Here is a 14,241-nt window from a genome sequence, read left to right on the forward strand (position 1 = left end):
ATAAATCACAGGACAAAACTGTGTCTGCAGGAAATATTGATTAATAACTGTTACCAGCAATTATTTGCACCCCACTCACACATGTACACACACAAATACACATACACTATGATTACATCAAAGGGGGGTCTAAGATGAGTCTTCTCTGGAATAAGGAACAAAAGCAAAAATCAAAGCCCATTTACTTACTAATCAGTATACTTACATCCTCTGTAGAGAACTATCAACAAAATCTGTCAATTTTCAATTAACCACATTTGTGAACAGGAGAAAAGGCATAGGTAATATTGAATGAATAATCCAAAAGTCACTCAGATGTAAATTTGGAATGCATTCAGAGATATACAGACTCAAATATTCAAACTGTAACCCACTCTAGGCAGGGCCAGCTCAGTTTCCTCCAGTGCATTCCATCTGTTAGTGACCAGAGATTAACCAGGGTGGTGGCCCTAAGTTACCATAGATATCCTCAAAGTGGATCCCACATACGGATAATTTCCCCCAGAATCTATACTCTTAGAGATGCCTCACTCTGGCTCTTTCCTCCAGCTCGTAATAACCTTTCTGCCATACAAGCCAGTTCACAGCAGCTTATCTCCACTTTATTCATTGATTTTGAATCTGCTAATTTTTCTTGAAAATTTAGAACCAAATCATTAAGATAATGAGATATAAATTGGAATCATCTTCATTAAAAGATATTTATGAAGCTTGCTATGTGTGCATATTACCATAATGGGCATTGTGGGGAGCAAGTTAAGAAGGTGCTTACAAACAAAAACAGTTTTTGTCTGATGCAGACAAACAAACAAGATAAATTGAGGAGCCATCCTGCTGGCACAGTGGTTAAGTTCTCATACTCCACTTCAGCAGCCCGGGGTTTACAGGTTCAGATCCCAGGCACAGACCTACACACTGCTCATCAAGCCATGCTGTGGTGGAGTCCCACACACAAAAATGGAGGAAGACTGGCAACAGATGTTAGCTCAGCAATAATCTTCTTCACCAAAAAAAAAAAAAAAGAAAGAAATTGAGAGCAATACAGCAACTAAATGATGCTATTGTGAGAGCCTATTCCACCATGGCTTTAACCAATAAGTTAAATGGTTTAAAATCTTGCTAAGAGCCCCCTCCATATTCCCAATAGGATTATTACCTTCATAAAAAGTCTATGTCAGCTGCAAGAGCTCACTGTCTTCCTTTCCCCACCAGCCCTGGTGATGGACACTCCTTCCCTATGAGGTCTATGAATGAGTCGCAGAACCCATTGCTAGCAAATGAAGAGCCCTGGGAAGACAATGAGGATGACAACCGAGGTAAGTAGGCTCAGAAGGAAGTCTTTTTTCCACCCAGCAGACCAAGCACTGATAAAGACCATGTTAACACAACCAACGTAGTGTAGTGAGAAAATAGTGTCCAGAAAGACTATATAAGCATGTTAACCTCATAATTGCCCTTTGGATAGAGAAGAACAAGTATGGCCAGATTTGTTTAGCAAATATGGGTGGCTTAGGTAGGATTAGACAGCAGCTTGGGAGGTTCCTTTCCAGCTTTGTGATACCATGATTTATAACCAATCAGATGAATAAGGAAACTAAAACAGTGTTGATGAATGTTTGTAAACAACCTGCCAGTTGGTTACTCACAGTGCTTTGCTTGAGTTAATTCAATCAATAGGCAACAGATCACCTTTCTCTACTCTGATTAATTCACATTGGTTAAGTTTTCTTTAAAATCTCCTTCCTATTCTCTGTTAGGATGGTTTAAATACACACACAAAAAAAGATAGTATATGGGGGCAAACCTACACATGCATGTGGTCTACTTTTCTAAAAGGCAGAAGAGCAAAGGAAAAATAAGGAAGCAGAACTGCCCGTCCACATTTTCCCACCAGATTATTGGATCATCTTGAGATTTTTTGTGAAGAGCTCAAAGTTAAGTTCTCGTGCCATGTACCCTCCTTGCCACCTATTCTTTGTCTCCGTGTGATGCTCTGCTTACTACTGTGCCTCCAACATTTGTCTATGTTGCTAATTCCAGGAATCAAAGAGTAATTTTTAGCGGCTGGTCCCAATAATTCAATAGCTGACAGAAATTTTGAGTGGGAACTTGTAGTACTTGTCACAAACTGTAGTTGGGGTGAATGAGGCTGAATGAGGACATGGAAAGGCATTGAGGTGGGGCCCAGAGATGGGAGACAAGCATTTCTAAATGTTCACCCAGTTAGAGTAGCTAGGCCCAGGTTCTCTCCCTGGAAGTCCAGTTTTACAACAAGGCAGGTTAATAGGACTAAAGAAAACAAAACAGTCCAAAATCCATAGTTACAAAAGGAAAGAGTTCTTGCCCAGCCTAAAGAACTTCAATGCAAGCGACTCCTTTACCTCCTCCTGCTGACTCTATTGAAACTCTGACTGTATTTTGACCTACCTTTCTTCAGCTGTCGGTGTTTCTGAACAGTGTTTCTTTTACTCACAGCAATTACAAGTGATAAGAACTTTTATTTTGGTATTGAGAAACCCAAACTCTAATAGAAATCGGAGACTTATAGGATCTTAACCTGGTTTGAAATATCTCCACAATGGAAAAAAAAACTATTCATATCTGAGCCTTGTGTTGGCAAGTGGAACACTTTGAGTATGGATATAGCACTACATTATAAAGAGCTTATTTTCTTGAAGTGGTTTCCAATTCCAGACTTTTTCAAAAACATTCAATCATTAAAAAAATGTGTATACCGTTTTATAGTTTACAAAGTACTTTCATATACTTTTTATATCCTTTGTCTCTCACAACTGCCAGGTTAAGTAGGCAATTTTATTAATACCATCCCATGTTATAATTGAGGAAACTGAGATTTGGAGATTTTAAGTAACTCATCCAAGATCACATAGCAAGAAAGAGGCAGAACTTGAACTTAAAGTAAGGTACGCTGATTCCAAATCCTGGATTCTTTCTATACAATTCTATGTCTGTCCTTTGAACAAATACATATGAGACACAGTGGTGTGATTGGATGCCGTCTTGTTACCTGATACGTTCAACTGCTTCCTACATACATTGTAAAATCAGACTATAAGCTGCCTGTAGCTTTAGCAGGACCACCATGCCGTCCCAGATATATGAGGTTTCTTAAGTCGATTGAGAGAGTTTTCACAACTCTCCTTTATCACCCATTCCAGTATCTAACAAATTTAACTATTAGAAAACTGTACTTTTCTCTAACACAAGTTCTCATACTGCATTGTTTATCCAGTTGATTCTGTGTTATCCTCAGTTGCCTCCATTTTCTGTGCATAACTGGTCATATACAAATAGTCCTTGCACTTTTAACAACTTAGATTCCTGATAAAGGTGCTATAAGTTAAAATTATGTGTGTTGAACTTAATTTCTCTTAGGAATAATATCAAGGTTTGTTCTTGCCCAAAACATAAGATTTAGTTTACTATAAATGATGTACATTGTGTAATGCAAAGCATTCTAAATTGTATATAAATTGATAAAGTATGGTAAAACAGTAACGTGTTAAGTAAAAATGTAATTTCACAGTCAGCAACTAATTAAAGTCTTTGCCTTCTTTGAAATCCCTGCCTTATTTTAGTACAGCAATGTACTAGGCAAAGAAACACTTTTATGAAGTCAAGAGATTTAAATAGGCTTCTCTGATGATATTTTTACAGTAAAGTGTTTAATATACAAATGCATAGAAAAAAATGTGCAAATCAAAAGTGACAAATCAATATATTCTTCTGAGGAGATTTTAACAGGCATCTTTTAAAAGTCTTTTCAGAGACTTCGGGCTACATTTAAGCTTTTTGAGGAAATGATGCAGAGATATCTGTTCTGTTACTCATTACTAATTTTCTGTAGTTTGCATAAAAAGAGGTAGAGATTGCAATATAAGTCTTTCTGCTCTATTCAAAATTGGAATCCATTTCCTCCAAATATGGGTGGCATCTATGGCCCTGCCTGCCATATATGTCATGAATAATAAGATGGGTGTGATTGTCAGGGTGATTCTCAAATGCAAACTGCTGTAAGTCAAAGTCTGCCTGTATGCAAAACCCATAAAGAACCCCCTCAGCCTTCTCAGGGGGAATAATCCTAGTTCCTTAATAATTTTTCATACAGGTGATTTCTCAATATTCTTTTTGTGTTTATGGCTCTGGTGCCTTTCTAAATGCTCTATGTCCTTTTATGGTTTCAGCAGGTAACAGAGCCTATGCCATTTTCCAACTATCACCCCTTTCAGATTAGTTGCTGAACTATTTGATCATGGACATTTATTTAAGATACAGCATCCCTGGAATTCAGAGCAGGTAGTGATTTTCTCTAGGCAGTGAACTTAACAGTGACGTGGACAAAGACTCAAACAGCAGAGCAATGGCTTTTTCCACATGCAAGGGAGTAACTCTTTTGTCAACACCACTGATTGAATAATGAATGATATTATCTTGCTCTGGAGAGGTTTTCATCCAGCAATATTTTAAGGTAAATATTAAAATAGCCCACTTGTTAGGAAAATTTATTCTGCAAGATTTTACCAAAGAAAGTGTGAGAGATTTGTTTTCATAGTGACTCAAATAAGCAACTTCGAGTCACCTGCAGTCCTCTTGTTGGGGTCCTCCAACAGAGAAGCCCAATAGGGAACTATGTAATAATGTGTATTATGATTGGCCAGACAATATCTTCCTACACACTTTCCCATGAGGTATGAATTTGCCCAAGCTGTAAGAGAAGCAAGTCAGTTGAGCCCTGGATGGTAGCCGTGAAACTTCTTAAGAGCGTAGACTTAACCCTAATAGACAGAGTCAGAGCTTCCGGAGAAAAGTTGTCCCGGAGTTTACAGGGAACTTCCCAGTTCTCCCTGTTATGTAGGATGAACCTAAACTCATAGTAATCTGTTTTGCAATATTCCCCAGCCCAGACTCACAGATTGAAGTCTTCAAAAAATACTGCCAAGAACATCTATTCTGTGGTCATCTCACAGGGACTGAACTCAGTTTTGGCTTTGATAAAAGTACTAAGGTTAACATCTGTCAATTGTAATTACATGACCTCTATCCGTTAGACTTAGTTCCTTTACTTCGTAGTAAGGAAAGTAAAGCTAGTTCCTTTCCTCCGTCTTACCCAGTTCTTCCAGAAGCCTGGTTTGAGAATTCCGTAGGGAGCTCCAGGTCAGGATCAAGTCCTAGGGTACACAATAATTATGCACGGCATATTCCAGTTACTCTATATCAATGCACTAACTATGACAAGAACAACACTTTACAAGAAGCCAGCAGAAGAAGAACTGAGCTTTCCTGAACTAACCAAAATTGCTTTCTATCTCCAGCTAATGAGACTGAAAATTAACTCTTTAATTTGATAATTTTAAAAGAGTATATCCCAGAAGGGATATTTTTATAAAGTAAAAAAATCTCTATAATACAAAAAACTTTGCCTTAATTTTCTAATACAATCTTCTGGTATCGGTGATAACCAGGGTTTGGAAGAATTAATCTCTGACTTGTCAAATGCTAGACACTTATCTAGAAAAACATTGACTTCAGACGCTAGCTGAAGTGTTTGTGTTAAGTGTTTTAAATATAGCCTAATTTCCTACTTCTTTGAGTAAAACTTTTTTTGTATGAGACCATGAGTAACTATTCAAGGTAGAAGAGGTTTCTGGTTTATTTTCAGTCTGGTAATTTCTGCTGCCATGGTAAATCATCCATTAGGAAAAATAACAGAAGAAATAAACTAGTATTTGTTGACAGCATATTAAGGGTGTGACATTAGACCCATAAGGGGCATTATACATTATTGTCTCTGAACTCAAGAGTCTTGCATTTATTTGTGGAGATAAGACACATACTTGAAAAGTTGCCTAACAAAACACAATATAGGATATGTTATTCACCAAATAAATAGAACCATAAACTTTGTGCTTTAGGAATTCGAAAGAGAGAGTGATTCCTATGGGCTGGGCTAATCAGGAAAGGCTTTACAGAGGAGGTAGAATTTGGTCCTTAAAGATTAGATAGGATTTGGATTGGTGGCAAGAAACAAAGAGGCAGAAAGGACAAGGAAAGTCACAGGTTGTAATGTATGCGACCCCAAGCTAAGTGAAGAGGGTACCAAGAAAGTAGCCAAGCTCCAGCAAAGAATTTGAATGGTAGGGAACTAGGCGGAAACCCCTTGAAGTCAGAGACCTTGTCACCTTCATTTCAGTATTCTCTGCAACCCTTGCAAAATAGGGTTGCACATAGAAGATAATTGTTAGATTAATTCAGCAGGTAAATTGGTGTGTGATTGGGCAGAGCCTTAGATACAAGACTAAGGACACTATTCTACAGATGATGAACTACTACTACTGATGGTCTTTGAGCAAGGCTATGATATCAGGAAAATGTTCTTTTAGGAAGATAATGAAGTGATACTCCTATCAAAGCACACTCCCATCCTATGCCAGACATTGCTCTAATCCCCACACCTTTTGAGATTTGTAAGAGCCCTTCTCTTTATCAGAACTCAAACCCTCCAAGTACATCCTGTATATAAGTGCTCTGGTTCTGAGATAAGAGGCCTTTCACATCAAGAGCTTTGTTTTTTAGAAACATCTTTGGGTGATATTCTGTGCAGTCACCCCCCAGTCAGAGGTAGCAATTAAATCTTGCATGAAGAAAAAATTACCTTATCACTTAGTTCATTGGGCCTAACCAGACCTCTAGATTATGCCTGAAGAACTTTAAGACACTACCACAGGACTTAAGCAAGGTCCTAAGTTAAATTCATGCTTTCTACCTCAAAGAATATACTCCTTCAGGGGCACCAAATTGCCCTTATTTACTCCCATGCATAGTGTCAGTAGGTAGGGCCAACTATGGAAAAGTTCTTAGTCACAGTCAGTTTTCTTTTTTTTTTAAGAAGAAGATTAGCCCTGAGCTAAAATCTGCTGCCAATCCTCCTCTTTTTACTGAGGCAGACTGGCCCTTAGCTAACATCCATGCCCATTTTCCTCTATTTTATCTGTGGGACACCTACCAGAGCATGGCTTGCCAAGCGGTGCCATGTCTGCACCAGGGATCCAAACTGGTGAACCCCAGGCCGCAGAAGGGGAACATGTGAACCTAACTGCTGCACTATGGGGCCGGCCCCTCAGTCAATTTTTTCTTACCAGCTTTCTATATAGAAATTCAAGATACATGGGGCTATACTAACATCTTACCAACCTGATCTTTCCACGAATCATATACTTATGATTACACATTTGGGATGATTAGGTGAGTGACTGTTTTCCGAAAGGCTTTCTTCTCTCATGCCTACAATATAATAGGCAGTACCATTCTGGGGGAGGATGTCTGGCTGGCTGATCAAGAATATATAGGAAAAGGAGAGAGAAGAGGGAGAAATTAACATCTGTTAAATTTATTTGGGGAGATAAGACACATACGTGAAAAGTTGCCTAACAAAACACAATACAGGATATGATGTTGACCAAATGAGTAAAACCATAAAGTTTATGCTACAGGAATTCAAAGGAGAGTGATTCCCGTAGGCACGGCTGGTCAGGAAAGGCTTTACAGAGGAGGTAGAATTTGGGTCTTAAAGATTAGATAGGATTTAGATTGATGGCAAGGAATGAAGAGACAAAAGGTACAAGGAAAGTCATAAGTAATTCACGAGACCCTCAAGCTAAGTGATGAAGAAAGTAACCTGGTGCCACCAAAGAGTTTGGATGGTAAGGGACTGCATAGGAACTCCTTGAAGTCCGAGACTTCATCTCCTTTATTTCATTATTCTCTCCAACTCTAGCAAAATAATGGTGCATATAGATGATTGTTTGATTCCAAGGGTACAACTAACATTTATTGAATGACTCTTATGTGCCAGGTGATTTTCAGGCATTGTCACATTTAAGAGTCATAATCACTTTGTGAATTGTAAATATTAAATAACTCCATTTATAGATGAGGAAACTCAAGTACAGAGAAACTCAAATTCACACAGCAAGTAAGTGACAGAATCTGGCTCCAAAGTCCAAACCCTTAACCACTGTGCCAGCCAGTCAGTGTCTTTCCTTTGCTCCTGTTTACTTTTCAGTTTATAGACCTTTTTATGGTCTATTTAAAAGACAATCATCGGGGCTGGCCCAGTGGCACAGCAGTTAAGTGTGCACATTCTGCTTCAGCAGCCCGGGATTTGCCAGTTCGGATCCTGGGTGCGGACATAGCACCACTTGGCAAGCTATGCTGTGGTAGGCGTGCCGCATATAAAATAGAGGAAGATGGGTACGCATGTTAGCTCAGGGCCAGTCTTCCTTAGCAAAAAGAGGAGGATTGGCAGCAGATGTTAGCTCAGGGCTAATCTTCCTCAAAAAAAAAAAAAAACAAAAGTTATATCAGTTCCTGTGCCTCTTTCATCAGAAATAGAATAATGGAAAAACATGGATAAAGCTCTGACATGGGAATTATTTCCCAGCTTTGCCACTAGGTTCATTGTATGACTTTTGGAAAGTCCCTTCTCTTCTCTGGACCTCAGTTTCAATTCCATGATCTCTAAGCCATCTTCAGCTCCAGGGCATGACGTTCTATGATCCCGTCTGATACTGAGGAGTCAGAAGTCAAGCTGAATAACCACACCTGACATCTTTCACCAAATGCCTCTTTTCTTTTTTTGGAAGAAATATATACTAGAGGCCACTGTAAACTTACATTATTAATATACCTTCCATATTCTGGAATCAGATTTCTTTCTTCAAGTACTCTGTCTGGGTACACCCAGTTGCTCCCTCTTATCATCTCTACCTAGCATTTTGACCACCAGAACCTATTCTCACACTTGTCATTTGCCTTTACTAGAGAGTGGGAATCCTAGGTCTCATCCCTGAAAGCAGCAAACATAATATACTGGGTTATGGAGGGGCTACTCTTTTGGGTAGCTAGGCATTTTTTACTGCTTTACCTGCATTGTCCAACCCTGAGCTCTGAATTAGTATGTGTCTCTGAAATATTGCAGGTCTCCAATTAATCAGTTCAATTCAGAAAGCATTTCCTGAAGATAGACCTCTAACAAGGTACTGTGGGGGAGACAAAGATAAATAAAATGTGGCCTCTGCCCTCAAGGAGTTTGCAGTTGTAAGAAAGGATAGGAAAAGCACACAAGTCTAACACAAGATTTAATGTGTCCATTGCCATAAAAGCGATGCTCGCAATTACACACTTAATGTAGGCTTACCCTCTGCTAAGTACTGTGTGGTACACATGGTAAGTGTGTGATTGTAGTGATGCTTAAACATTGAGTATATCAATAAAGGGGGAAAGCATATGGGCTATAGTGGTGAAAGTTTTGAGGAAGAGGCAGGACTTAAGCTAGATGTTATTAGGATGAGTAATGTCTTGATAGACGCTAGGAAGAAGAAAATAACATTCCAGGTAAGACGTGTGACATGAATGTGGCAAGAACACTGATGAGGCCATCCATTCCTAAGTACAGAGTGGGCATTGTGGGTTGTGGGCAGTAATCCTAGACAGGTGAGATATGGCCAGATGGTAGAGGGCTTTGTTAACTTGATACAATAGGAAATAGCTATTAATTTTATAATCTTGAGTGATATTGATATAGTGAAAGATAAATTTTAGAAAGATTACTCAGGTACTAGTATGCAGGATGGATTGAAATTTGGAGAAACAAGAACCAGAGAGATCAGTAGATAGTTGGACATGTGTAACAATGGCTGCGTGAGTGGTGGTAACATTAGAAATGGAGAGGAAGGATCAAAGCCTGGAGACATTTTAAATAACTGGGAGTAGTCCCAGTGACTAGAGAGCTCTAGGAGTCATTTGTATAGAGATGGCAATTAAACCCATGAGAGGTATAGGAGATAATCAAGGGAGAGAATAAAGCTAGGGAAAGGAAATAAAATGGAAAATTTGGAATCATCTAATCCATGTTGACATGCATCCATGTGGACAAGGAAACAAATGGAGAAAGTGAAAGTCAGGGTAAAGGATACAACCTTAGAGGACACTCATAATTCAAGGGAGAGCATCACAAAAATACTGTGAGTGAGAGAGTATTGCCCTATTTTACAGATGAAAAAGCTGAGGCTGGGGAGTTAAAGTGACTAATTTAAAGCCATGAAGCAGTCACAACTCAACCTAAGTTCTTCCAGATTCCATATTGTGTCCATTTCGCTACTCTTCCCAATCTCTGAGAACTAATGGCTAGAAAGAAGTGTACATATACTCTAATGGTCACTTCCCATAATATCATAGGTTTATGTGGGAACACAGGAGATTTTAAAGGAAGCCAGCATACATGAAGACTAAAATGACATTGTTCTTCGTTCAAGTAGACATCTATTGACTGATGGTGAAATCACTACAGCATCAGCAGCAAGAGCAGGTGAGGGTGGGGAAAGCAGTATAGATGCAGATGGTAGACGGAGAAGGTAAATTGACTTCCTAAATTCTGCATTTGTCTTCTATTAGGCAGAGCCTGATTTTTTTGAAGTATCTGCATTTTTTCAATTTAGTCCTCACCAGGTATGAGTCTACCTTTACAATCTTAGCTTAATCTTCCCCAGGAGTGGAACCATGAAAGAAGTTGATGATTGGGTTTTTCAGCTCAGGCTTCAATGTCTGCCAGCCTTATTTTAACTCAAATAATTGCCAAGAGGAAGTATTCTGTGCCAAATATGAGTGCGGAATGCAGTGGTGAAAAGTAAATGAAACCTATTTAGCAGAATACTAAATGCCAATTATGGAAAAGGTGCATTGCCAAACGATACCTGCAAAATTCTGAGACAGCCAACCATCAGCAAGGAGCAGCAAGGAAAATAGTGCATTGCACTTCCAGAATTGCCTTTAACACTTTATCAATCAGTTTCTTGGTAGAAATGTATAGGTGCGATGAGATGTATGCTTAAGAACTTGATGTCTCTTTTTCTCTTTGAGTTGTTTGACAAACATGAACTATTCTCTATATGTCCTTCACTAGAGAGCTAGGCCAATACGGCTGCTTTCTGTTCAGACTTAAGGGCAAAAATACTCTAAGTCTGGGATTCCAGGCAAGACAGAATGTTGTGCCCACCATGGAACCATAATTCTAAAGACAGACATTCTCAGAGCCACTTTTACTTTTCCACTCTTCCTATAAGAAAGAAACCTTATCTCTGGAACCTGCCTCATTAACTCAGTGGCATGAGAGTTTGCCAGCCTGCTGTGGCAAGAGTAACCCATTTTGGCTGGCCTCTATCTTCTGAGATCCAGATCTCACACTTATGGGAGCACTCTGAATGGCACGTTAATTTCATAAAGGAGAAGATACAAAACAGAAACTGTAAGAGACAACCACTGTCAACATTTTTTTTAATCTCAAAGTGCCAAGTATATTATTATGCAGGGAGTATAAAGAAAGTGATTATCTGTACATTAAGCAAGCTGATTTAGAGTGTATTTTGCTACCACCAAACGGCTGGAGGTTGGAAACAAAAACATTTGTACCATAAATGATGTTGCTTGTTAATTCCAAAGCTTCTTATTTTCTAGATATCTCATTCATTTTTAGAGACACACCAATACCTAAAGTACTATAATAGCTATCTCAGTTATGTCCAGTGGAATAATAGCAAGACAGGGTGATTTTGTGAGTAGCAAGACCCAAAACATTACATTAAAGCCATATGATGTTGAGCTTAAGTCAAATACCAGCCAGTATTATAGATCAGATAATACTGATAAATAAAATAATCTTAGTTCATGGTACAATAGGCTGACTACTCTTGGAATGTAAATTTCTGGACTGGTTACAAATGCTTTGGTGCAGCGAACCAGTCTTTAGAGATCTGCAGATGTCTGCTGCCTCCAGGGATTGAACAAAAGGAAATATGCCAATGAATGAATACCCACCCATGTAAGAGAAAGGCATGTTTGATCACCTTCACTTTTCAACCTTGCAGATTATCCAGAAGGTTCATCATCTCTTGCCGTGGAAACGGAAACGTAGCTGTTTTCACATTTCTTGCATCTCTCAGACAGGTCAGTATTCTGAAGGTGGCATATAGAGTGCCACCTGGACTGCTAAGAATCAGTCTTGGGAGCAGATCTAGAAAAGGAGTAACTTCTCATCCTGGCAAACAAGATGTTAAATTCTTCACTGTTGTATTATTCACATAAGCAGAAATCCTTTACGTAATTTCCCTGTGTAACATAATGAAAAAGATGCCCTTATTCCCTGCACACTCACACTATTCACTTGGGCTAAAGGGCCCCAGGTTATCCAGAAACAGCCAAGCATCCTGTTCAGGTTATTTACTTTCATACTGTGAGTTATAAACCTTGTCCTGGGGCATTTCAGGTCTCTGAAATGATATAGATTACCAATGGATTCTTTTTGCCTGACTCCATTATGTCAATTAATAACCTCTTACCCACTCACAGGCAAAAAAGCACCATCCTCGCACTCCAACTCCCAAAATGCTACTAATTTGTTCATCAGTAGCAGGTGGCCTTACATATAAGATTCTCTTTGGCCTAGTGAAAAGCTAAACAACCTTTTCTTTGCAGCATTCACAGGTAAATAAACCCAAGTAATTCAGTATTAAAAGGAGAATTTCAGTAATAGAAATACCATGCATGGAGCTCAAAGCTCTGATTCGATAAGTCTTCCAATTCTATTCCCATGAAAAAGCTAGCAATTATTCAGAAGGCTATCAGTCTGTTTGTGGGTTCTCAAGTCTTTACATCTTTCCCTTACAGAACTCTGCTGTGTACCAGTATAGATACTACATAAGACCTTGTATATGCCAAGCTCCTTTGCTATGTACTTGATATATGTTATGTCATTTAATCTTCACATCAAGTCTGTGAGGTCAATGTTACTATTCCCATTTTACTTATGAGAAAACTGAAGTCCAGACAGGGTAAACCACCTGTCCAGCTAATAAGTGGATAACCTAAGATTGCAACCCAGGTCTATGTAACCTTAGAGCATACTCTTTCTCCTGTGGCACTACATTTAAAAACCTGACTTGGGCTATTTACTGTGTATCTTCACTTATAGTTAAAGGTTAAAAAGAGGGAAGAATTAAATCTGTCTTCTTCTCCAAAACCCTGAGGAAATGTTTGATGTTTAAGTGAGACAACTTGTATGCTAGCAGTATCTAGATTTCAGTTATCCATGGTGTTTATCTCTCTCATTTTCCTATTTTACCATTTTACTATGGGTATCCTATGGAGCTCTAGTACTTTGATATGTTAACAGATGTTGGACGGAAAAAAAAAGTTCTCTGGTGAAATAAATTTAGGAAACCCTATGTAAGCAAAATTAGAGAGTTGTCTTTAGCATTGGAATTCTCAAGGCTTTTACTATGCAAATGAGTTTTGTGATGCTCCAAGAGGATGTAGTAGCCCTGCAAACTTATTTGACTGAACTTATTTTCTTTTGTGCAGATCGTGAAACCTTGTCTTTAGTGCAGTACTTGTCGGGACTTCTAATATGCTAAGGAACTTTGTGAATTCCAAAAAGTGGAATAAGTTTTTCCCAAACTTATATGACCATGTAACCCTTTTTTTTTCAGAACACCTTAAGTGAATATTAAATGATAAATATATTTTTGATATGATTCCCTAGATAAGCAAAATTGCCTTTAAACAATGCTTTTCCCAGGGTACTCTGTTCAAATAAATTAACTGATTAATTTTGTGGGGACAGCAGAGTCATGCTCTGATAATAACAGAAAAGTGTTTGGGGACACAGGAGGGAAGAGTAGGAGAATCATTTCAAAACTTATCAAGATATGAAGAATTTTTAATGTATATAGATAATTACTACAATGATGTTTGTAAAAGCTCCAAATGGAAAACAACCAGAATGTCTATCAATAGAATGGTCGAATAAATTATGTCCAAATTATTAGATATTTTATACATATTTTCCCCTGAAAGTTTTTAAAATTCAAGTATGAGGGACAAAGTGAATACTCATCTATTTACAACTCAGAATTAACAAATGCTAACATATTTTATCATTTTGTCTCAAATTTTTATATATAAAAAGGAAATTATTGCCATAATTTTTACACAAAAAGGGACTAATTCTAGATGATATTTCCTTCAAAATGAAAAGACAAACTTGAAGAAACATTGAAAAATATATAACACAAAATTTAACATCCTTAATTTAGAAAGATCTTGCAAATCAGTAAGAAAAAGAAAAATACGACAGAAAATAGGCAAAGGTTGCGAACAATCAACAAA

At 38.2% G+C, this 14,241-nt stretch overlaps 1 protein-coding gene across 1 annotated transcript in view; it reads left to right on the forward strand.

Annotated features, from left to right (window-relative positions):
- The window catches only part of ZDHHC15 (zinc finger DHHC-type palmitoyltransferase 15), a 70,302-nt gene that overhangs the window by 49,732 nt on the left and 6,329 nt on the right, over positions 1–14,241 (forward strand). Inside the window, exons 10-11 of the mRNA XM_046673814.1 lie at positions 1,213–1,316; positions 11,943–12,021. Of these exons, the coding sequence (XP_046529770.1) occupies positions 1,213–1,316; positions 11,943–11,989 (151 nt within the window). The 3' untranslated portion in view covers positions 11,990–12,021. The remainder of the gene's footprint in view (positions 1–1,212; positions 1,317–11,942; positions 12,022–14,241) is intronic.

Source organism: Equus quagga, chromosome 10 (assembly GCF_021613505.1).
Source record: "Equus quagga isolate Etosha38 chromosome 10, UCLA_HA_Equagga_1.0, whole genome shotgun sequence".
In the NCBI taxonomy this organism is placed as follows: domain Eukaryota; kingdom Metazoa; phylum Chordata; class Mammalia; order Perissodactyla; family Equidae; genus Equus; species Equus quagga.